The 25,351-nt window shown below is 47.2% G+C and overlaps 1 protein-coding gene and 1 long non-coding RNA gene across 7 annotated transcripts in view; both read right to left on the bottom strand.

The window, feature by feature from the left end:
- Positions 1–17,713, bottom strand: part of LOC121843785 (receptor expression-enhancing protein 3-like) — a 41,870-nt gene extending 24,157 nt beyond the window's left edge. The window contains exons 1-3 of the mRNA XM_042313602.1: positions 17,436–17,713; positions 10,032–10,104; positions 6,412–6,488 (exon numbers count right to left, since the gene is read on the bottom strand). Coding sequence (XP_042169536.1) covers positions 6,412–6,488; positions 10,032–10,104; positions 17,436–17,467 — 182 coding nt within the window. The 5' untranslated portion in view covers positions 17,468–17,713. The remainder of the gene's footprint in view (positions 1–6,411; positions 6,489–10,031; positions 10,105–17,435) is intronic.
- A 128-nt stretch (positions 17,714–17,841) lies between these two features.
- Positions 17,842–24,848, bottom strand: LOC121843786. Of its 6 annotated transcripts, none has more exons than XR_006081738.1 (2): positions 24,832–24,848; positions 17,842–17,947 (listed from the first exon to the last, which is right to left on the bottom strand). It is a non-coding gene; the product is annotated as an uncharacterized LOC121843786 (long non-coding RNA). The 6 variants fall into 6 exon arrangements; XR_006081736.1 differs by lacking the exon at positions 24,832–24,848 and adding an exon at positions 24,782–24,803; XR_006081739.1 differs by lacking the exon at positions 24,832–24,848 and adding an exon at positions 24,765–24,781.
- Between the last annotated feature and the right edge of the window lie 503 nt (positions 24,849–25,351).

Below are 25,351 nucleotides of genomic sequence, written 5' to 3' on the forward strand. Positions count from 1 at the left end.
CATTGGGTTACGGGTAGGGTTAGGGTTAGCGTTAGGGAAAGGGTTAGCGTTAGGGAAAGGCATTGGGTTACGGTTAGGGAAAGGGTTAGGGTTAGGGAAAGGCATTTGGTTAGGGTTAGGGAAAGGCATTGGGTTACAGGTAGGGAAAGGCATTGGGTTACGGTTGGGAAAGGGTTAGGGAAAGGCATTGGGTTAGGGTTAGGGAAAGGCATTGGGTTACAGGTAGGGAAAGGCATTGGGTTACGGTTAGGGAAAGGCATTGGGTTAGCGTTAGGGAAAGGGTTAGCGTCAGGGAAAGGCATTCAGTCTCGGGTAGGGTTAGCGTTAGGAAAGGGTTAGCATTAGGGAAAGGGTTAGCATTAGGGAAAGGCATTGGGTTACGGGTAGGGTTAGGGTTAGCGTTAGGGAAAGGGTTAGCGTTAGGGAAAGGCATTGGGTTACGGTTAGGGAAAGGGTTAGGGTTAGGGAAAGGCATTTGGTTAGGGTTAGGGAAAGGCATTGGGTTACAGGTAGGGAAAGGCATTGGGTTACGGTTAGGGAAAGGGTTAGCGTCAGGGAAAGGCATTGGGTTACGGGTAGGGTTAGCGTTAGGGAAAGGGTTAGCATTAGGGAAAGGGTTAGCGTTAGGGAAAGGTTAGCGTCAGGGAAAGGCATTGGGTTACGGGTAGGGTTAGCGTTAGGGAAAGGGTTAGCGTTAGGGAAAGGGTTAGTATTAGGGAAAGGGTTAGCATTAGGGAAAGGCATTCAGTCTACGGGTAGGGTTAGCGTTAGGGAAAGGGTTAGCGTTAGGAAAGGTTAGCGTCAGGGAAAGGCATTGGGTTACGGGTAGGGTTAGGGTTAGCAGTGGAAAGGGTTAGGCGTTAGGGAAAGGGTTAGTATTAGGGAAAGGGTTAGCATTAGGGAAAGGCATTTCAGGGTTACAGTAGGGAAAGGGTTCTGTTAGGAAAGGGGGCGTTAGGAAAGGTTAGCGTTAGGGAAATTTAGCGTTAGGGAAAGGGTTAGCGTTAGGGAAAGGGTTAGCGTTAGGGAAAGGGTTAGCGTTAGGAAAGGGTTAGCGTTAGGGAAAGGGTTAGCGTTAGGGAAAGGGTTAGCGCAGTTAGGGAAGGAAAGGGTTAGCGTTAGGGAAAGGGTTAGCGTTAGGGAAAGGTTAGGCGTTAGGGAAAGGTTAGCGTTAGGGAAAGGGTTAGCATTAGGGAAAGTGCATTGTCTGTATTCGGTTAGGAAAGGGTTAGTCGTTAGTGAAAGGGTTGAGGCTGTTAGGTCTCCCAGGCTAAAGTGAGGTCTTAGCAGTCTAGGGAAAGGTTAGCAGTAGGGAAAGGTCTGTTAGTTCAGCGTTACAGAAAGGGAGCGTCTGGGAAAGGGTTAGCGTTAGGGAAAGGTTAGCGTTAGGAAAGGGTTAGCGTTAGGGAAAGGCGTTAGGGAAAGGGTTAGCGTTAGGAAAAAGGTTAGCGTTACAGAAAGTCTGTATTCAGTCTCCCAGGCTACAGTGGTCTGTATTCAGTCTCCCCAGGCTACAGTGAAAGGTCTGTAGTCAGTCGGGTAGGGTTAGGGTTAGCGTTAGGGAAAGGGTTAGCGTTAGGGAAAGGGTTAGTATTAGGGAAAGGGTTAGCATTAGGGAAAGGCATTGGGTTACGGTTAGGGAAAGGGTTAGCGTTAGGGAAAGGGTTAGCGTTAGGGAAAGGCATTGTGTTAGCGTACCGCCATCCACTGCAATTCATTTTCTGCCAGTCAAACATACACTGCCTAAATCCTATTAACCAGCCGACATGACGCTCCTCATTAAATCTGAACAACAAATGTATAAGACTGAATCTCAATGAAATCTCATTAAGCCTGGATTGTTGTCGGCATAGTGTGCTGATCAAAGACAACACGGAAAACTAAATGGGATTGGCTTGTTTGGCACATTAAAGGGGAATCAACCAAATGAAGAATTAGCATAAAGTAGATGCCTCAGTCTGTATTAAGGCTAGAGTGAGGTCTATATTCAGTCTCCCCAGGCTACAGCGAGGTCTGTATTCAGTCTCCCCAAGCTACAGCGAGGTCTGTAGTCAGGCTACAGTGAGGTCTGTAGTCAGGCTACAGTGAGGTCTGTAGTCAGGCTACAGTGAGGTCTGTAGTCAGGCTACAGTGAGGTCTGTAGTCAGGCTACAGTGAGGTCTGTAGTCAGGCTACAGTGAGGTCTGTATTCAGTCTTACCAGGCTACAGTGGGGTCTGTATTCAGTCTCCCAGGCTACAGTGAGGTCTGTATTCAGGCTACAGTGGGGTCTGTATTCAGGCTACAGTGGGGTCTGTATTCAGGCTACAGTGAGGTCTGTATTCAGTCTCCCAGGCTACAGTGAGGTCTGTATTCAGTCTCCCCAGGCTACAGTGAGGTCTGTATTCAGTCTTACCAGGCTACAGTGAGGTCTGTATTCAGTCTCCCAGGCTACAGTGAGGTCTGTATTCAGGCTCAGGCTACAGTGGGGTCTGTATTCAGTCTCCCAGGCTACAGTGAGGTCTGTATTCAGTCTCCCCAGGCTACAGTGGGGTCTGTATTCAGTCTCCCCAGGCTACAGTGAGGTCTGTAGTCAGTCTTACCAGGCTACAGTGAGGTCTGTAGTCAGTCTCCCCAGGCTACAGTGAGGTCTGTATTCAGGCTACAGTGAGGTCTGTAGTCAGTCTTACCAGGCTACAGTGAGGTCTGTATTCAGGCTACAGTGAGGTCTGTATTCAGGCTACAGTGGGGTCTGTATTCAGTCTCCCCAGGCTACAGTGATGTCTGTATTCAGTCTCCACAGGCTACAGTGAGGTCTGTATTCAGGCTACAGTGAGGTCTGTATTCAGTCTCCCAGGCTACAGTGAGGTCTGTAGTCAGTCTTATCAGGCTACAGTGAGGTCTGCAGTGAGGTCTGTAGTCAGTCTTACCAGGCTACAGTGAGGTCTGTATTCAGGCTACAGTGAGGTCTGTATTCAGGCTACAGTGGGGTCTGTATTCAGTCTCCCAGGCTACAGTGATGTCTGTATTCAGTCTCCACAGGCTACAGTGAGGTCTGTATTCAGGCTACAGTGAGGTCTGTATTCAGTCTCCCAGGCTACAGTGAGGTCTGTAGTCAGTCTCCCCAGGCTACAGTGAGGTCTGTAGTCAGTCTCCCCAGGCTACAGTGAGGTCTGTAGTCAGGCTACAGTGAGGTCTGTAGTCAGGCTACAGTGAGGTCTGTAGTCAGGCTACAGTGAGGTCTGTATTCAGGCTACAGTGAGGTCTGTATTCAGGCTACAGTGGGGTCTGTATTCAGTCTCCCAGGCTACAGTGATGTCTGTATTCAGTCTCCCCAGGCTACAGTGAGGTCTGTAGTCAGTCTTATCAGGCTACAGTGAGGTCTGTAGTCAGTCTCCCCAGGCTACAGTGAGGTCTGTAGTCAGTCTCCCCAGGCTACAGTGAGGTCTGTAGTCAGTCTTACCAGGCTACAGTGAGGTCTGTAGTCAGTCTCCCCAGGCTACAGTGAGGTCTGTATTCAGGCTACAGTGAGGTCTGTATTCAGGCTACAGTGAGGTCTGTAGTCAGTCTTACCAGGCTACAGTGAGGTCTGTAGTCAGTCTCCCAGGCAACAGTGAGGTCTGTAGTCAGTCTCCCCAGGCTACAGTGAGGTCTGTAGTCAGTCTTACCAGGCTACAGTGAGGTCTGTAGTCAGTCTCCCAGGCTACAGTGAGGTCTTATTCAGGCTACAGTGAGGTCTGTAGTCAGTCTCCCCAGGCTACAGTGAGGTCTGTAGTCAGTCTCCCAGGCTACAGTGAGGTCTGTATTCAGGCTACAGTGAGGTCTGTAGTCAGTCTTACCAGGCTACAGTGAGGTCTGTATTCAGGCTACAGTGAGGTCTGTATTCAGGCTACAGTGAGGTCTGTAGTCAGTCTTACCAGGCTACAGTGAGGTCTGTATTCAGGCTACAGTGAGGTCTGTAGTCAGTCTTACCAGGCTACAGTGAGGTCTGTAGTCAGTCTTACCAGGCTACAGTGAGGTCTGTATTCAGTCTACAGTGAGGTCTGTATTCAGGCTACAGTGAGGTCTGTATTCAGGCTACAGTGAGGTCTGTAGTCAGTCTTACCAGGCTACAGTGAGGTCTGTCGTCAGTCTTCCCAGGCTACAGTGAGGTCTGTATTCAGTCTACAGTGAGGTCTGTATTCAGGCTACAGTGAGGTCTGTATTCAGGCTACAGTGAGGTCTGTAGTCAGTCTCCCCAGGCTACAGTGAGGTCTGTAGTCAGTCTCCCCAGGCTACAGTGAGGTCTGTAGTCAGTCTTACCAGGCTACAGTGAGGTCTGTAGTCAGTCTCCCAGGCTACAGTGAGGTCTGTATTCAGGCTACAGTGAGGCCTGTATTCAGGCTACAGTGAGGTCTGTAGTCAGTCTTACCAGGCTACAGTGAGGTCTGTAGTCAGTCTCCCAGGCTACAGTGAGGTCTGTAGTCAGTCTCCCCAGGCTACAGTGAGGTCTGTAGTCAGTCTCCCCAGGCTACAGTGAGGTCTGTAGTCAGTCTCCCAGGCTACAGTGAGGTCTGTATTCAGGCTACAGTGAGGTCTGTAGTCAGTCTTACCAGGCTACAGTGAGGTCTGTATTCAGGCTACAGTGAGGTCTGTATTCAGGCTACAGTGGGGTCTGTATTCAGTCTCCCAGGCTACAGTGATGTCTGTATTCAGTCTCCCAGGCTACAGTGAGGTCTGTATTCAGGCTACAGTGAGGTCTGTAGTCAGTCTTACCAGGCTACAGTGAGGTCTGTAGTCAGTCTCCCAGGCTACAGTGAGGTCTGTAGTCAGTCTCCCCAGGCTACAGTGAGGTCTGTAGTCAGTCTCCCCAGGCTACAGTGAGGTCTGTAGTCAGTCTTACCAGGCTACAGTGAGGTCTGTAGTCAGTCTCCCAGGCTACAGTGAGGTCTGTATTCAGGCTACAGTGAGGTCTGTAGTCAGTCTTACCAGGCTACAGTGAGGTCTGTATTCAGGCTACAGTGAGGTCTGTAGTCAGTCTCCCCAGGCTACAGTGAGGTCTGTATTCAGGCTACAGTGAGGTCTGTAGTCAGTCTTACCAGGCTACAGTGAGGTCTGTATTCAGGCTACAGTGAGGTCTGTAGTCAGTCTTACCAGGCTACAGTGAGGTCTGTAGTCAGTCCCCAGGCTACAGTGAGGTCTGTATTCAGTCTACAGTGAGGTCTGTATTCAGGCTACAGTGAGGTCTGTAGTCAGTCTTCCCAGGCTACAGTGAGGTCTGTAGTCAGTCTTACCAGGCTACAGTGAGGTCTGTAGTCAGTCTTACCAGGCTACAGTGAGGTCTGTATTCAGTCTACAGTGAGGTCTGTATTCAGGCTACAGTGAGGTCTGTATTCAGGCTACAGTGAGGTCTGTAGTCAGTCTTACCAGGCTACAGTGAGGTCTGTAGTCAGTCTCCCCAGGCTACAGTGAGGTCTGTAGTCAGTCTCCCCAGGCTACAGTGAGGTCTGTATTCAGGCTACAGTGAGGTCTGTAGTCAGTCTCCCAGGCTACAGTGAGGTCTGTAGTCAGTCTCCCAGGCTACAGTGAGGTCTGTAGTCAGTCTCCCAGGCTACAGTGAGGTCTGTAGTCAGTCTCCCCAGGCTACAGTGAGGTCTGTAGTCAGTCTTCCCAGGCTACAGTGAGGTCTCAGGTCAGTCAGTCTCCCAGGCTACAGTGAGGTCTGTATTCAGGCTACAGTGAGGTCTGTAGTCAGTCTCCCCAGGCTACAGTGAGGTCTGTAGTCAGTCTCCCCAGGCTACAGTGAGGTCTGTAGTCAGTCTCCCAGGCTACAGTGAGGTCTGTAGTCAGTCTCCCCAGGCTACAGTGAGGTCTGTAGTCAGTCTCCCAGGCTACAGTGAGGTCTGTATTCAGTCTCCCCAGGCTACAGTGAGGTCTGTAGTCAGTCTCCCCAGGCTACAGTGAGGTCTGTAGTCAGTCTTACCAGGCTACAGTGAGGTCTGTAGTCAGTCTTACCAGGCTACAGTGAGGTCTGTAGTCAGTCTTACCAGGCTACAGTGAGGTCTGTAGTCAGTCTTACCAGGCTACAGTGAGGTCTGTAGTCAGTCTTACCAGGCTACAGTGAGGTCTGTAGTCAGTCTTACCAGGCTACAGTGAGGTCTGTAGTCAGTCTTACCAGGCTACAGTGAGGTCTGTAGTCAGTCTTACCAGGCTACAGTGAGGTCTGTAGTCAGTCTTACCAGGCTACAGTGAGGTCTGTAGTCAGTCTTACCAGGCTACAGTGAGGTCTGTAGTCAGTCTTACCAGGCTACAGTGAGGTCTGTAGTCAGTCTTACCAGGCTACAGTGAGGTCTGTAGTCAGTCTTACCAGGCTACAGTGAGGTCTGTAGTCAGTCTTACCAGGCTACAGTGAGGTCTGTATTCAGGCTACAGTGAGGTCTGTAGTCAGTCTTACCAGGCTACAGTGAGGTCTGTGATGGTCTCCACTACGGTGTAGAGAGCAAACACAATCCAGTACATCATCCAACGGACCTGTTGGAACAGAGAAAGAGAGAGAGATAATCAACACTTCCTACATGTTACAGTATGCTAGACATACACCTGTTGGAACAACAAAGATATATACTTTGGAACAGATTTCTTAAATTAAAAATCTCTTGGAGCTGATTGGCTGGTGTTTTACAGTGTTATGTCCAAAAAGAAGCACCAGGGAACTCTGCAATAAGGTGTGAGCAGCTCAGTACAGGACTACAGACTAACAGGCTCCAGGCTAACAGACTAGCAGGCTACAGACTAGCAGGCTCCAGGCTAACAGGCTCCAGGCTAACAGGCTCCAGGCTAACAGGCTACAGGACTACAGACTAGCAGGCTACAGGACTACAGACTAACAGGCCTACAGACCAACAGGCCTACAGACCAACAGGCCTACAGACCAACAGGCCTACAGACCAACAGGACTACAGACCAACAGGACTACAGACCAACAGGACTACAGACCAACAGGACTACAGACCAACAGGCTAACAAGCTTACAGGCTACAGGCTACCATCCAAAGCAAGCATTCCTCCCTCTTAGACAGACTCAGAGAGGAGATACCTAGCCAACAAGCCATGGGCTCTGAGAAATTACATGTCAACCTGTTCTAGCCAGATTATCCCTCATGTCTAACTAAAGCCTTGTTCACACAGCAGGCCTTAAGGCTAAAACCAGTTTGGTAGGCAGTCTCTCTCTCAAATACAGCTGTTGAAAATGTTATTTTTATTATAACATACAAAGCAAAAGAAAATAAGCATCATTGTTGCTTGTGCTGCATTGACCATGCAGACTGAACGCATGCGTCTCGTGGTCAAGAGACAACAGTTGCACTCCTTGAGTGACAGGGGCGGGGCTAGGAGAGCAAAAGAGAGGACTCAAGTAGTGTAGTAAACTATAAAGATGGACGTTACACAAGGTGTATCACATTTAACAAACCAAACATTAAAATACCGGTATAGAAGGTAACGTAAAAACTCTGTGCATCAATACCTGTCTATAGTCATATACCGCCCAGCCCTATCTGAGTGGAATGAAGGAAAACATGTTTAGAAAGAGGAGGAGGAGAGGAGAAAGGGCTGAGGAGAGGGAGGGCTGAGGGAGGGCTGAGGAGAGGAGAGAGGGCTGAGGAGAGGAGAAAGGGCTGAGGAGAGGAGAAAGGGCTGAGGAGAGGAGAAAGGGCTGAGGAGAGGAGAAAGGGCTGAGGAGAGGAGAAAGGGCTGAGGAGAGGAGAAAGGGCTGAGGAGAGGAGGAGAGAAGGGCTGAGGAGGGAGAGCGGAGGAGAGGAGGGAGGGCTGAGGAGAGGAGGGAGGGCTGAGGAGAGGAGAGGGGGGCTGAGGAGAGGAGAAAGGGCTGAGGAGAGGAGAAAGGGCTGAGGAGAGGAGAAAGGGCTGAGGAGAGGATGGAGAGACGGAGGAGAGGATGGAGAGGAGGGAGAGACGGAGAGGAGAAGGGGCTGAGGAGAGGAGAAAGGGCTGAGGAGAGAAGAAAGGGCTGAGGGAGAGAAGAAAGGGCTGAGGAGAGAAGAAAGGGCTGAGGAGAGGACGGAGAGACGGAGGAGAGGATGGAGAGACAGAGGGACGGAGGAGAGGAGAGAGACAGAGGGACGGAGGAGAGGAGGGAGGGACGGAGGAGAGGAGGGAGGGACGGAGGAGGGAGGGGGACGGAGGAGAGGAGGGAGAGACGGAGGAGAGGAGGGAGAGACGGAGGAGAGGAGGGAGAGGGGAGAGGAGAAAGGGCTGAGGAGAGGAGGGGGAGAGACGGGGGAGAGGGAGGGAGAGACGGAGGAGAGGAGGGAGAGAGAGACGGAGGAGAGGAGGGAGAGAGAGACGGAGGAGAGGAGGGAGAGAGAGACGGAGGAGAGGAGGGAGAGACGGAGGAGAGGAGGGAGAGACGGAGGAGAGGAGGGAGAGACGGAGGAGAGGAGGGAGAGACGGAGGAGAGGAGGGAGGGCTGAGGAGAGGAGGGAGGGCTGAGGAGAGGAGGGAGGGCTGAGGAGAGGAGGGAGGGCTGAGGAGAGGAGAAAGGGCTGAGGAGAGGAGAAAGGGCTGAGGAGAGGAGAAAGGGCTGAGGAGAGGAGAAAGGGCTGAGGAGAGGAGGGAGAGCGGAGGAGAGGAGGGAGGGCTGAGGAGAGGAGGGAGGGCTGAGGGAGGGCTGAGGAGAGGAGAGAGGGCTGAGGAGAGGAGAGAGGGCTGAGGAGAGGAGAAAGGGCTGAGGAGAGGAGAAAGGGCTGAGGAGAGGAGAAAGGGCTGAGGAGAGGAGAAAGGGCTGAGGAGAGGAGAAAGGGCTGAGGAGAGGAGAAAGGGCTGAGGAGAGGAGAAAGGGCTGAGGAGAGGAGAAAGGGCTGAGGAGAGGAGAAAGGGCTGAGGAGAGGAGAAAGGGCTGAGGAGAGGAGAAAGGGCTGAGGAGAGGAGAAAGGGCTGAGGAGAGGAGAAAGGGCTGAGGAGAGGAGAAAGGGCTGAGGAGAGGAGAAAGGGCTGAGGAGAGAAGAAAGGGCTGAGGAGAGAAGAAAGGGCTGAGGAGAGGACGGAGAGACGGAGAGGACGGAGAGACGGAGGAGAGGAGAGAGACGGAGGGACGGAGGAGAGGAGGGAGGGACGGAGGAGAGGAGGGAGAGACGGAGGAGAGGAGGGAGGGACGGAGGAGAGGAGGGAGAGACGGAGGAGAGGAGGGAGAGGAGGAGAGGAGGGCTGGAGAGGAGGGAGGGCTGAGGAGAGGAGGGAGAGACGGAGGAGAGGAGGGAGAGACGGAGGAGAGGAGGGAGGGCTGAGGAGAGGAGGGAGGGCTGAGGAGAGGAGGGAGGGCTGAGGAGAGGAGGGAGGGCTGAGGAGAGGAGGGAGGGCTGAGGAGAGGAGGGAGGGCTGAGGAGAGGAGGGAGAGACGGAGGAGAGGAGGGAGAGACGGAGGAGAGAGGAGGGAGAGACGGAGGAGGGGGAGGGACGGAGGAGACGGAGGAGAGGACGGAGGAGAGGAGGGGGAGACGGAGGAGAGGAGGGGGAGTCGGAGGAGAGGAGGGGGAGACGGAGGAGAGGGAGGGGGAGACGGAGGAGAGGAGGGAGAGACGGAGGAGAGGAGGGAGAGACGGAGGAGAGGAGGGAGAGACGGAGGAGAGGAGGGAGGGACGGAGGAGAGGAGGAGGGAGGGCTGAGGAGAGGAGGGAGGGCTGAGGAGAGGAGGGAGGGCTGAGGAGAGGAGGGAGGGCTGAGGAGAGAAGACCGATGATATCCTCATAAAGAACCTCTCCTAAACCTGTTGGCCACACACACAATATAGCATTCCTGTAAAGCACCTGCTTGAAGCCCATCCTTCACAGTGCCCTGCTGCACGTCTCCACAGATCGGCATGTCAATGTGTTTGTTCCAGTCATAGGCAGTTAACTCCCATTGACATGCCTGGACTTGTCCTCAATACCTTCAGACCAGACATGGGCTGCTTTTCAAACTCATAAAAGACACACCCTCGGGGGGAACCCCCCCCCCCCACACACACACACACTAGTATGATGAAAACAATGATGTTGAAATAAGGGTTTTTGTACTTACATATTCCTTGACATTTTTGGTTTTCACTGCTTTGTAGGAATAGTATGCAGGATATAGGGTCCCGAAGACGAGCCTGTGTAGAGACCAGAGAAATATGAAACTATCAGTGTCAAATCATTTACCACCAAGAGACAACATATAAAAGGACACATTCAGTTAAACTAAAGCAGCAACAAGCCAGACACACCGAAAGCATCATAATCACAGGCTGCTAAGAGCTGCTGTACTGAACCAGACTCCTGAGTTTCCTGTAGTCCTCTATGTAGCCTGGTGTTAGGATGCACTACCACTCCCTACACACGCCCCAGTGGATGACCCACACCAGATGTAAAGCCTACACATGGTTGTATACCGAATGGCATCCTATTCACTACCCCACGGGCCCTCGTCAAAAAGCAGTCCGCCACCCCCACGGGCCCTCGTCAAAAGAAGTCCGCTACCCCACGAGCCCTCGTCAAAAGAAGTCCACTATATAGGGAATGCTGCCATATGGGATGTACTCTGTGTGTTATATATAGGCCCTATAGGATTCTCTCTGATCTGAGACCGGGCTGCAGTGAGGAGTCACTATGTATGTATGTATGTATGTACAATGCAGGTGAAAAATATTCAGACCCCTTGACTTTTTCCACATTTTGCTTCGTTACAGCTGCATTAAAAATATATATATGTCCCCCCTCACTTCAATCTACTCATTCCAGGGATCTCTTTATTCAAGGTCCCTTTATAAAAATGTAGCAAATTGATTCCCTGAAGAATTCACAGTGTTCTGGAGGCAAAGGTGGATCCAACCCTAGATGGGTGTACCTAATAAACTGGCCAACGAGCGTATAAGAGTGACATTCTCTTCCTGTTCGTTTTATGTTTCATGGCCTCTGTCCAGGGATCCACCTCACTCGCCTCCACGACAGAGTTTATTTTGCTGTTTCTATGGCAACAGCTGAGGGTCTCCAAGAATAGCCGTGGTTGGCTGTAGTCAGACAGTCCCTTCTCTAAGCCTCCAACAGGGAAGAAGGAGAAGTCCTTCCATGTAACAGCTACTTGTTGAATTCAAACGGTGGTCTGCTTAGTTAAAAAGGTGCCATTTTTCCTTCAATTTGGCTGCTGTTCTTAAAAATCAGCTTAATCTAGCGCCACCCACAACACAGATAGCAGGCAGTAGACACCACAGAAGTAGATTTACACTGGGAAGAAAACGCCAACATCCCTTCCTACTGGACAGCAATGACTTAGTCCACCATTTAAAGTAAAGATAATGATAAAGCATATGCATATTATCACACCTCATCTAGCTCTTCCGTTTGAACAGGAGCTGCCCTGCAGGATACCAGGTAATAACACGGCTACACACAGGAAGTACCAGGTAATAACACGGCTACACACAGGAAGTACCAGGTAATAACACGGCTACACACAGGAAGTACCAGGTAATAACACGGCTACACACAGGAAGTACCAGGTAATAGCACGGCTACACACAGGAAGTACCAGGTAATAGCACGGCTACACACAGGAAGTGCCAGGTAATAACACGGCTACACACAGGAAGTACCAGGTAATAACACGGCTACACACAGGAAGTACCAGGTAATAACACGGCTACACACAGGAGTACCAGGTAATAACACGGCTACACACAGGAAGTACCAGGTAATAACACGGCTACACACAGGGAGTACCAGGTAATAACACGGCTACACACAGGAAGTACCAGGTAATAACACGGCTACATACAGGAAGTACCAGGTAATAACACGGCTACATACAGGAAGTACCAGGTAATAACACGGCTATATACAGGAAGTACCAGGTAATAACACGGCTATATACAGGGAGTGTCAAGTAATTGAAGTAGATATGTACATATAACTAGGAATATAGTGACTGATCAGAGTAGCAGCGTATGTGATGAGTCATACAAGTTAGTGAAAATGCAGATAGTTGAATAGTTCAAATAGCTTCCTGCACTAACTAGTCTAATGGGAAGGTAAAACCTTGTCAGTTGTACAACAACGCATTCAACTTAAATGAGTCTTCTGCATTTAACCCCTCTGATCACAGAGTTAAAGGCCTTAAAAACCCACGTTGTCGGCGCCCAGGGAGCTGTTGTTGTGAGTTAACTGCCAGCTCGGGATTTGAACCAGCGATCTTTTGGTTACTGTGCCAACACTTAACCGCTAGGCTACCTGCCACCCTCGAGGGTAGAAGCTGTTCAGGGTCCTATTGGTTCCAGACTGACTTGCAGTGCAGAAATAGGGAACAGTCTATGACAAGCGTGGCTGGAGTCTTTGACAATCTTTAGGGCCTTCCTCTGACGCTCCCTGGTATAGAGGTCCTGGATGGCAGGAAGCTTGGCCCCAGGGTTACTGGGTCGCACTACCCTCTGTGGTGCCTTCCCCTGACACCGCCTGGTATAGAGGTCCTGGATGGCAGGAAGCTTGGCCCCAGGGACGACTGGCCGCACTACCCTCTGTGGTGCCTTCCCCTGACACCGCCTGGTATAGAGGTCCTGGATGGCAGGAAGCTTGGCCCCAGGGACGTACTGGGCCGCACTACCCTCTGTGGTGCCTTCCCCTGACACCGCCTGGTATAGAGGTCCTGGATGGCAGGAAGCTTGGCCCCAGGGACGTACTGGGCCGCACTACCCTCTGTGGTGCCTTGTGGTCTGATGTCAAGCAGTCAGTCAAGACGCTCTCAATGGTGAAGAACTTTGAGGATCTGAAGGTACCATCTTCACAGTTCTAGGTGTGTTTGGACCACGATAGATTGTTATTGATGTGAACACAGAGGAACTTGACCCGCTCCACTACAGCCCCGTCGATGTGAACGGGGGCGTGAGGGGCGTGGCTCCATGGACCAAGCCCTCGACCCGCTCCACTATGGGTCGATGTGAACGGGGGTGTGATGGGGGCGTGGCTCCATGGACCAAGATATCACCCGCTCCATTACAGCCCCGTCGATGTGAACGGGGGAGTGATGGGGGCGTGGCTCGGCCCTCCGTTTCCTGTAGTCCACCATCAGCTCCTTTGTCTTGCTGACGTTGAAGGAGAGGTTGTTGTCCTGGTACCCCACCATCAGATCCTTCGTCTTGCTGACGTTGAAGGAGAGGTTGTTGTCCTGGTACCCCACCATCAGATCCTTTGTCTTGCTGACGTTGAAGGAGAGGTTGTTGTCCTGGTACCCCACCATCAGATCCTTTGTCTTGCTGACGTTGAAGGAGAGGTTGTTGTCCTGGTACCCCACCATCAGGTCTCAGGACACAATCATTGGGTCATGCTTTATTTGACAATCCAGATTTTCCATCTGTAGATGCTTACAGGATGGTCATACTATCAACAAACTACCTGTTGATAAGTAATTACTTGCTCAGGTTAGGGTTTATTTTAAGGCTAGGTTAAGTTTAGGTTTAGGAAAAGGGTTAAGAGGTCAGGGTTATGTTTAGGCTTAGGATAAGGGTTAAGAGGTCATGTTAAGGCTTCATGTTAAGGGTTAAGAGGTCAGGGTTCATGTTAAGGGTTAAGAGGTCAGGGTTCATGTTAAGGGTTAGGAGAAGGGTAAGGTTAGCGCTAGTAGTTAGTCTATAGAGCATCTACAGATGGACAATCCAAATAAAACATAAATCATTGTTGGCCTGCAGAAATAGACCCTGTCCCAGTCATGCAGGCTGCATATTTTGACACAGGGGAGGAGGAATATTTCTCCAGAAACATTGACCATGAAGGAGACAGAGCCTGCAGAGGCTTATTGAAACATTGTGTGAAATCTCTAGCAGTATGCAGTATTCCCAGATACACAAGCCTTGACATTCTGTTTTAGATCAACTTTCCCAGTTCTGGTAAAAAAAAAAAAAATGTAATGTCTGACAGTACACCCACTGTATCACGGCCCTAGCATGAAGCCTGGGAGAGAGTCAGATGTATTCTGGGATAAAGACGGAGGAAGGATTTTAAGACCCAGGCAGACTGATATCAACCCAACATCTGGTTTCAGCTACAGGGGTAAAGGGCTGATATTCCCCATGTGGAAATACACATCTGTTGCTACAGCACAATTTAGCGGTGGTCCTGTCATCCATCTTTTGAGGTTAAAATGGCGACTGTATTCCCAGTCAGTTAGGCCAAAACCACAGACTGTATTCAGAGTCATACTACGTCATTGGACCTACAGACTGTATGTCTCAGTCACAGGTGCATCTGTGAGCGCAGAGACTGACCTTCCCAGTAAGGATGGAAAGTGTAATTTAACAGTTAGCTGCCTGCCGTAATGCAGGTCAATTATTAGCATCATGTTAGGTATCATTTGCCCATATATTTATTTTCAGAGTTTCAGTGAGTTTTAAAAATGTCTCAAGAGAACTCTGCTGAATTCCCTGTAACAGACTGTATTCCCAGTCATGTAGTGCATCTGTGACCAACAGACTGTATTCCCAGTCATGTAGTGCATCTGTGACCGACAGACTGTATTCCCAGTCATGTAGTGCATCTGTGACCGACAGACTGTATTCCCAGTCATGTGGTGCATCTGTGACCGACAGACTGTATTCCCAGTCATGTAGTGCATCTGTGACCGACAGACTGTATTCCCAGTCATGTAGTGCATCTGTGACCAACAGACTGTATTCCCAGTCATGTAGTGTATCTGTGACCGACAGACTGTATTCCCAGTCATGTGGTGTATCTGTGACCAACAGATGTATATCTGTATTCCCAGTCATGTGAAACCCATAAATTAAGGCCTAATTTCTTTATTTCAATTGATTGATTGCCTTATATAAACTGTAACTTTGAAATTGTTGCATTTTGCGATTAATATTTTTTGTTCAGTGTAGTAAGAAATATTCAAATTGACCCCCCAACATGTCCAAAGATGTAAACAAATGTGCTCACATAAACAGCGAGTTCATTGTATATTACATGACTAATTTCACATTCCTATTCCACGACGCTCAAAAACAAATCAATCATGAACACACCTTATAATGACTAACCTATGGAAAGGACCCAGCCAACGCCACACAGCAGTCTGGAAAAACTGGTTTTACACATGCTTACGGTTCACCGTGACTTGGGAGACAAGATAATCCACTAAACCATAACGTGCTTAAATAACTGTAATAACCACTTAAACAAGGCTGTACAACACATGCCCCAGTACATTTGAAAGTTATTTTTGTCATTGGTGAATTAAATCATGTGATTAGTCACATGATCAGGTTAATTTGATTAGGTGAAACCAGAGCGACGTCAGAATCAGTGCAGGAGCCTAGTTCTGCCCTCAAGACTTCAGACTTAGAACTTGAAACGCCAAACGTGGACACAGGCAGACCGTAACTGCCAAGTTAACTTGTCTGCAGCGTAATATGGCTACTAGCCCCGTAGAGAAGAACATGTGCTGTCTAATGCATATGGCTACTAGCCCTGTAGACCAGAACATGTGTTATCTAATGCATATGGCTACTAGCTAGCCCTGTAGACCAGAACATGTTGTCTAATGCATATGGCTACTAGCTAGCCCTGTAGACCAGAACATGTGTTGTCTAATGCATATGGCTACTAGCTAGCCCTGTAGACCAGAACATGTGTTATCTAATGCATATGGCTACTAGCTAGCCCTGTAGACCAGAACATGTGCTGTCTAATGCATATGGCTACTAGCCCTGTAGACCATAACAGGTGTTGTCTAATGCATATGGCTACTAGCTAGCCCTGTAGACCAGAACATGTGTTGTCTAATGCATATGGCTACTAGCTTTAGCCCTTTAGACCAGAACATGTGTTGTCTAATGCAATAGGCTACTAGCCCTGTAGACCAGAACATGTGTTGTCTAATGCAATGGCTACTAGCCCTGTAGACCAGAACATGTGTTATCTAATGCATATGGCTACTAGCCCTTTAGACCAGAACATGTTGTCTAATGCATATGGCTACTAGCCCTGTAGACCAGAACATGTGTTGTCTAATGCATATGGCTACTAGCTAGCCCTTTAGACCAGAACATGTGTTGTCTAATGCATATGGCTACTAGCTAGCCCTTTAGACCAGAACATGTGTTGTCTAATGCATATGGCTACTAGCTAGCCCTTTAGACCAGAACATGTGTTGTCTAATGCATATGGCTACTAGCTAGCCCTTTAGACCAGAACATGTGTTGTCTAATGCATATGGCTACTAGCCCTGTAGACCAGAACATGTGTTGTCTAATGCATATGGCTACTAGCTAGCCCTTTAGACCAGAACATGTGTTGTCTAATGCATATGGCTACTAGCTAGCCCTTTAGACCAGAACATGTTGTCTAATGCTTTCACTTATGCATTACTTTTAAATGAATTGTCTGATTGTTTTGAAGCATTGACAGGATGCCTTTACCAGTGATTTATGCCCAGTCTAGGCTACAGTGGAGGAACAGGACACAGAGTAGACTGTAAATACTGTGCTGTCTCTTCTCCCAATCACACCTGAAGCAGTCTCCCCCTTCCATGTACTGTAGCCTACAGTACAGTTATGTAATTGTACTGGGCCATGAGTTGTGAGATCAGAGTAAAAACTGGGCGTTTTCTTTCTCTAAAATGTACAAACTCATCCATCATCAGATCTCACATACTTGTGTGGTCAGCAAACTAACTAGTAGTCATGGGACACAATATTGGAAGTCTGTATTAGTTGGGCTACTTGAGGTGTGCATTTTTCTGGAGGACGGAGACGGAAAATAACCCTACCACGATAAAGCCGGCTTTACCAAAATGCAAAGGCAAATGAATTCTCTCGAATTAACTCTACTTGATGTAAAGTGAAATGTGTCCTTCGCTATCAAATAAACATCTGAAACCAACTTTAGTCCGAACCGCACCACATTCCGTGTTTCCATTAAACCACAAACTTCAGGCCTAAACATCCCACTGAATCTACCACAGTCCACACAGATGGGAAGTATTTCGGTTCCAAAGCTAACTAACTAACTAACTAGCTAACTCATTTAACTAACTAGTTCCCAGAGAGCATAACTCACTGAGCTGCCTCTAGCTAGTTAAGACGTGGTTAAACATCCTTAGTTACTTAGTTACAGGGACAAAAAACGTAAACAACAACAAGCTAACATTAGCTAGCAAGGTAACTATTAGGTAATTACTTCCCAATGTTGACAATATGAGGTTGTTGTTGTTTTTTAAAAAGTTTTTACAGAACTTCTACATAACTTTCACAAATATAAATTCGAAATTAATACCATTACAATAAGCGAAATTGCTTTGCTTAATTAAAAGTTAGTTGAAGTGCCGTGCTAAAATTAGCGTTAGCTAGCTACTTGGTTAGCTCTCCAGCTAGCTACAGAAAACAGCTTTAAAACAACTCGTCTGATAATGATCATTTCAGCTAAATACAATATACAATTCTCGTCTTTAACTTACACAACGCTTCTGGAGATCATCCACGACACCATCTTTCCCAGATCGAGGTTATCTGAGAGGCAGAAGAGAGAGACAGGGCCCAGGGGCTGGAGGGGTAACGGGTACACCGGGGTGGTGGTAGACACCGTAAACACCGGTAACAAGTTAATAACTACGAGCGATCTTCTCAAACATGTCCGTAAACTTTGAAAAAAAAACGGGGAAAAAAAGTGTTGTTTCACAAATCTAAGTTAAAAGCGAGAGGTTACGATTTAGCCAGCTATGTTAAAATTATGTTTTATTAAAGCTTGTCCAACTCTCCTCTCCTTGGGTCCAACTCCTCAACTCTCCTTTGGGTCCAACTCTCCTTTGGGTTCAACTCTCCTTTGGGTCCAACTCTCCTTTGGGTTCAACTCTCCTTTGGGTCCAACTCTCCTTTGGGTCCAACTCTCCTTTGGGTCCAACTCTCCTTTGGGTCCAACTCTCCTTTGGGTCCAACTCTCCTTTGGGTCCAACTCTCCTTTGGGTCCAACCTTTGGGTCCAACTCTCCTTGGGTCCAACTCTCCTTTGGGTCCAACTCTCCTTTGGGTCCAACTCCTTTCCAACTCCTTCACCTCTCTTCTGTCTGTGCTCCGCAGGCAGGAAGGAGCTCCACACCAGGCGACCTGAGATCAGATAGACCTTCCTCCTGCTTTATCTCATTGGACAGAAGTGCCTGTTTACACCAATGCCGCATAACTATTGGCTAGTGAAGATGGTCCATGTGAAATAACGATGAAATATCATACTCAAATCTGATTGGTGTAGATTCGATGCGTGGCGAGTATGAACCAATCACGGTAAAAAGCGTTGAGAATAGTAATTGTTGCTTTACAAATACGCTGTTGTTGCAAGGAGGTACTGTAAAATAATAACCTCAACGGTTGGTAGTGATTTATTTAAAAATAGACAACACCTTTATTTAACCAGGTAGGCTAGTTGAGAACAAGTTCTCATTTGCAACTGCGACCTGGCCAAGATAAAGCATAGCAATTCGACACATAGAACAACACAGAGTTACACATGGAATAAACAAAACATAGTCAATAATACAATAGAAAAAAATAGAAAAAATAAAACAAAAAGTTTATATACAGTGAGTGCAAATGAGGTAAGATAAGGAGTTAAGGCAATAAATAAGCCAATGGTGACTAAGTAATTACAATATAGCAATTAAACACTGGAATGGAAGATGTGCAGAAGAGGAATATGAGATAATGGGGTGCAAAGGAGCAAAATAAATAAATAAATACAGTATGGGGATGAGGTAGATAGATGGGCTATGTACAGGTGCAGTGATCTGTTAGCTGCTCTGACAGCTGGTGCTTAAAGCTAGTGAGGAAGATATGAGTCTCCAGCTTCAGTGATTTTTGCAGTTCGTTCCAGTCATTGACAGCAGAGAACTGTGCAAACTGGAAGGAAAGGCGACCAAAGGAGGATTTGGCTTTGGGGGTGACCAGTGAGATATACCTGCTGGAGCACGTACTACGAGTGGGTGCACTATGGTGACCAGTGAGCTGAGATAAGGCGGGGCTTTACCTAGCAGAGACTTGTAGATAACCCGTAGCCAGTGGGTTTGGCGACGAGTATGAAGCGAGGGCGAACCAACGAGAGCGTACAGGTCACAATGGTGGGTAGTGTATGGGGCTTTGGTGACAAAACAGATGGCACTGTGATAGACTACTTCCAATTTGTTGATTAGAATGTTGGAGGCTATTTTATAGATGACATCGCCGAAGTCGAGGATCGGTAGGATGGTCAGTTTTACGAGGGTATGTTTGGCAGCATGAGTGAAGGATGCTTTGTTGCGATATAGGAAGCCGATACTAGATTTCATTTTGGATTGGAGATGCTTAATGTGAGTCTAGAAGGAGAGTTTACAGTCTAACCAGACACCTAGGTATTTGTAGTTGTCCACGTATTCTAAGTCAGAACCGTCCAGAGTAGTGATGCTGGACTGGCGGGCGTGTGCAGGCAGTAATCGGTTGAATAGCATGTATTTAGTTTTACTTGCATTTAAGAGCAGTTGGAGGCCACGGAAGGAGAGTTGTATGGCATTGAAACCCGCCTGGAAGTTAGTTAACACAGTGTCCAAAGAGGGGCCAGAAGTATACAGAATGGTGTCGTCTGCGTAGAGGTGGATCAGAGAATCACCAGCAGCAAGCGCAACATCATTGATGTATACAGAGAAGAGAGTCGGCCCGAGAATTGAACCCTGTGGCACCCCATAGAGACTGCCAGAGGTCCCGACAACAGGCCCTCCGATTTGACACGCTGAACTCTATCAGAGAAGTAGTTGGTAAACCAGGTGAGGCAATCATTTGAGAAACCAAGGCTGTCGAGTCTGCCAATAAGAATGTGATTTGATTGACAGAGTCGAAAGCCTTGGCCAGGTTGATGAATACGGCTGCACAGTAATGTCTTTATCGATGGCGGTTATGATGTCGTTTAGGACCTTGAGCGTGGCTGAGGTGCACCCGTGACCAGTGGAGAAGGTACGGTGGGATTCAAAATGGTCAGTAATCTGATTAATTACTCTGGAGCACATCACCTAGTTTTCATTTTCAGAGAGATAAAGAGTCACAACACAGAGAGAAACCTATATCTGTTATCATGGATAAATATGTGTGTGTAATTATATGCTCCAGAGTGGCGGAGCGGTCGAAGGCACTGCATCTCAGTGCTACAGGCTTCACTACACACACAGTTCAAATCCAGGCTGTATCACCACCGGCTGTGATTGGGAATCTCATATGGCGGTGCACAATTGGCCCAGCATCTTCCGTGTTAGGGTTTGGCCGGGGTAGGCTGTCATTGTAAATAAGAATTTGTTCTTAACTGACTTGCCTAGTTATATATATATATTGATTCATTTCATGCCCTGTGCTATAAAGTATTATCTCTTATACAACACCGTACAAAGTCCAACAACAAAACCATTTGAGATATTGATCCGTCTCATAGGGTTTATAAAATATTATGATATACGCAGTAGAGTAGATCAAGAATAACTCATTAACATGGTGATTACTACAATCACAAAAACAAAGTGTCTGGTTACTGATGAACCGTACTGTTGTGTTCTGGTCTGGTTACTGATGAACCGTACTATTGTGTTCTGGTCTGGTTACTGATGAACCGTACTATTGTGTTCTGGTCAGGTTACTGATGAACATACCATGGTCTGGTTTCTGATGAACCGTACCATTGTGTTCTGGTCTGGTTACTGATGAACCGTACTATTGTGTTCTGGTCTGGTTACTGATGAACCGTACTATTGTGTTCTGGTCTGGTTACTGATCCAGTCATGTGGTGCATCTGTGACCGACAGACTGTATTCCCAGTCATGTGGTGCATCTGTGACCGACAGACTGTATTCCCAGTCATGTAGTGCATCTGTGACCGACAGACTGTATTCCCAGTCATGTAGTGTATCTGTGACCGACAGACTGTATTCCCAGTCATGTGGTGTATCTGTGACCGACAGACTGTATTCCCAGTCATGTGGTGTATCTGTGACCAACAGACTGTATTCCCAGTCATGTGGTGTATCTGTGACCGACAGACTGTATTCCCAGTCATGTAGTGCATCTGTGACCGACAGACTGTATTCCCAGTCATGTGGTGCATCTGTGACCGACAGACTGTATTCCCAGTCATGTAGTGCATCTGTGACCGACAGACTGTATTCCCAGTCATGTAGTGCATCTGTGACCGACAGACTGTATTCCCAGTCATGTGGTGCATCTGTGACCGACAGACTGTATTCCCAGTCATGTGGTGCATCTGTGACCGACAGACTGTATTCCCAGTCATGTGGTGTATCTGTGACCGACAGACTGTATTCCCAGTCATGTAGTGTATCTGTGACCGACAGACTGTATTCCCAGTCATGTAGTGTATCTGTGACCGACAGACTGTATTCCCAGTCATGTGGTGTATCTGTGACCGACAGACTGTATTCCCAGTCATGTGGTGTATCTGTGACCGACAGACTGTATTCCCAGTCATGTGGTGTATGTGACCGACAGTGATTCCCAGTCATGTAGTGCATCTGTGACCGGCAGACTGTATTCCCAGTCATGTAGTGTATCTGTGACCGACAGACTGTATTCCCAGTCATGTGGTGTATCTGTGACCGACAGACTGTATTCCCAGTCATGTGGTGTATCTGTGACCAACAGACTGTATTCCCAGTCATGTAGTGCATCTGTGACCAACAGATGTATATCTGTATTCCCAGTCATGTGAAACCCATAAATTAAGGCCTAATTTCTTTATTTCAATTGATTGATTGCCTTATATAAACTGTAACTTTGAAATTGTTGCATTTTGCGATTAATATTTTTTGTTCAGTGTAGTAAGAAATACTCAAATTGACCCCCAACATGTCCAAAGATGTAAACAAATGTGCTCACATAAACAGCGAGTTCATTGTATATTACATGACTAATTTCACATTCCTATTCCACGACGCCTCAAAAACAAATCAATCATGAACACACCTTATAATGACTAACCTATGGAAAGGACCCAGCCAACGCCACACAGCAGTCTGGAAAAACTGGTTTTACACATGCTTACGGTTCACCGTGACTTGGGAGACAAGATAATCCACTAAACCATAACGTGCTTAAATAACTGTAATAACCACTTAAACAAGGCTGTACAACACATGCCCCAGTACATTTGAAAGTTATTTTTGTCATTGGTGAATTAAATCATGTGATTAGTCACATGATCAGGTTAATTTGATTAGGTGAAACCAGAGCGACGTCAGAATCAGTGCAGGAGCCTAGTTCTGCCCTCAAGACTTCAGACTTAGAACTTGAAACGCAAACGTGGATACAGGCAGACCGTAACTGCCAAGTTAACTTGACTAGAACATGTGTTGTCTAATGCATATGGCTACTAGCCCTGTAGACCAGAACATGTGTTGTCTAATGCATATGGCTACTAGCTAGCCCTGTAGACCAGAACATGTGTTGTCTAATGCATATGGCTACTAGCTAGCCCTGTAGACCAGAACATGTGTTATCTAATGCATATGGCTACTAGCTAGCCCTGTAGACCAGAACATGTGTTATCTAATGCATATGGCTACTAGCTAGCCCTGTAGACCAGAACATGTGCTATCTAATGCATATGGCTACTAGCCCTGTAGACCATAACAGGTGTTGTCTAATGCATATGGCTACTAGCTAGCCCTGTAGACCAGAACATGTGTTGTCTAATGCATATGGCTACTAGCTAGCCCTTTAGACCAGAACATGTGTTGTCTAATGCAATGGCTACTAGCCCTTTAGACCAGAACATGTGTTGTCTAATGCATATGGCTACTAGCTAGCCCTGTAGACCAGAACATGTGTTGTCTAATGCATATGGCTACTAGCTAGCCCTTTAGACCAGAACATGTGTTGTCTAATGCATATGGCTACTAGCCCTGTAGACCAGAACATGTTGTCTAATGCATATGGCTACTAGCCCTGTAGACCAGAACATGTGTTGTCTAATGCATATGGCTACTAGCTAGCCCTTTAGACCAGAACATGTGTTGTCTAATGCATATGGCTACTAGCTAGCCCTTTAGACCAGAACATGTGTTGTCTAATGCATATGGCTACTAGCTAGCCCTGTAGACCAGAACATGTGTTGTCTAATGCATATGGCTACTAGCTAGCCCTGTAGACCAGAACATGTGTTGTCTAATGCATATGGCTACTAGCCCTTTAGACCAGAACATGTGTTGTCTAATGCATATGGCTACTAGCTAGCCCTGTAGACCAGAACATGTTGTCTAATGCTTTCACTTATGCATTACTTTTCAATGAATTGTCTGATTGTTTTGAAGCATTGACAGGATGCCTTTACCAGTGATTTATGCCCCAGTCTAGGCTACAGTGGAAGAACAGGACACAGAGTAGACTGTAAATACTGTGCTGTCTCTTCTCCCAATCACACCTGAAGCAGTCTTCCCTTCCATGTACTGTAGCCTACAGTACAGTTATGTAATTGTACTGGGCCATGAGTTGTGAGGAGATCAGAGTAAAAACTGGGCGTTTTCTTTCTCTAAAATGTACAAACTCATCCATCATCAGATCTCACATACTTGTGGTCAGCAAACTAACTAGTAGTCATGGGACACAATATTGGAAGTCTGTATTAGTTGGGCTGAGGTGTGCATTATTCTGGAGGACGGAGACGGAAAATAACCCTACCACGATAAAGCCGGCTTTACCAAAATGCAAAGGCAAATGAATTCTCTCGAATTAACTCTACTTGATGTAAAGTGAAATGTGTCCTTCGCTATCAAATAAACATCTGAAACCAACTTTAGTCCGAACCGCACCACATTCCCTGTTTCCATTAAACCACAAACTTCAGGCTAAACATCCCACTGAATCTACCAGTCCACACAGATGGGAAGTATTTCGGTTCCAAAGCTAACTAACTAACTAGCTAACTCATTTAACTAACTAACTAGTTTCCAGAGAGCATAACTCACTGAGCTGCCTCTAGCTAGTTAAGACGTGGTTAAACATCCTTAGTTACTTAGTTACAGGGACAAAAAACGTAAACAACAACAAGCTAACATTAGCTAGCAACAATAACTATTAGGTAATTACTTCCCAATGTTGACAATTGAGTTGTTGTTGTTTTTTTAAAAGTTTTACAGAACTTCTACATAACTTTCACAAATATAAATTCGAAATTAATACCATTACAATAAGCGAAATTGCTTTGCTTAATTAAAAGTTAGTTGAAGTGCCGTGCTAAAATTAGCGTTAGCTAGCTACTTAGTTAGCTCTCCAGCTAGCTACAGAAAACAGCTTTAAAACAACTCGTCTGATAATGATCATTTCAGCTAAATACAATATACAATTCTCGTCTTTAACACACAACGCTTCTGGAGATCATCCACGACACCATCTTTCCCAGATCGAGGTTATCTGAGGAGGCAGAGAAGAGACAGGGCCAGGGGCTGGAGGGGGTAACAGGTACCAGGGTGGTGGTAGACACCGTAAACACCGGTAACAAGTTAATAACTACGAGCGATCTTCTCAAACATGTCCGTAAACTTTGAAAAAACGCGGGGGGAAAAAAAACGTGTTGTTTCACAAATCTAAGTTAAAAGCGAGAGGTTACGATATAGCCAGCTATGTTAAAATTATGTTTTATTAAAGCTTGTCCAACTCTCCTTTGGGTCAACTCTCCTTTGGGTCCCAACTCTCCTTTAGGTTCAACTCTCCTTTGGGCCCAACTCTTTGGGCCCAACTCTCCTTTAGGTCCAACTCTCCTTTGGGTCCAACTCTCCTTTGGGTTCAACTCTCCTTTGGGCCCAACTCTCCTTTAGGTCAACTCTCCTTTGGGTCCAACTCTCCTTCGGGTCCAACTCCTTCACCTCTCTTCTGTCTGCTCCGCAGGCGGGAAGGGAGCTCCACACCAGGCGACCTGAGATCAGATAGACCTTCCTCCTGCTTTATCTCATTGGACAGAAGTGCCTGTTTTACACCAATGCCGCATAACTATTGGCTAGTGAAGATGGTCCATGTGAAATAACGATGAAATATCATACTCAACTCTGATTGGTGTAGATTCGATGCGTGGCGAGTATGAACCAATCACGGTAAAAAGCGTTGAGAATAGCATTTACAAATACGCTGTTGTTGCAAGGAGGTACTGTAAAATAATAACCTCAACGGTTGGTAGTGATTTATTTAAAAATAGGCAACACCTTTATTTAACCAGGTAGGCTAGTTGAGAACAAGTTCTCATTTGCAACTGCGACCTGGCCAAGATAAAAGCATAGCAATTCGACACATAGAACAACACAGAGTTACACATGGAATAAACAAAACATACAGTCAATAATACAATAGAAAAAAATAGAAAAAAT

Source organism: Oncorhynchus tshawytscha, unplaced genomic scaffold (genome assembly GCF_018296145.1).
Source record: "Oncorhynchus tshawytscha isolate Ot180627B unplaced genomic scaffold, Otsh_v2.0 Un_contig_17906_pilon_pilon, whole genome shotgun sequence".
NCBI classification, from domain to species: domain Eukaryota; kingdom Metazoa; phylum Chordata; class Actinopteri; order Salmoniformes; family Salmonidae; genus Oncorhynchus; species Oncorhynchus tshawytscha.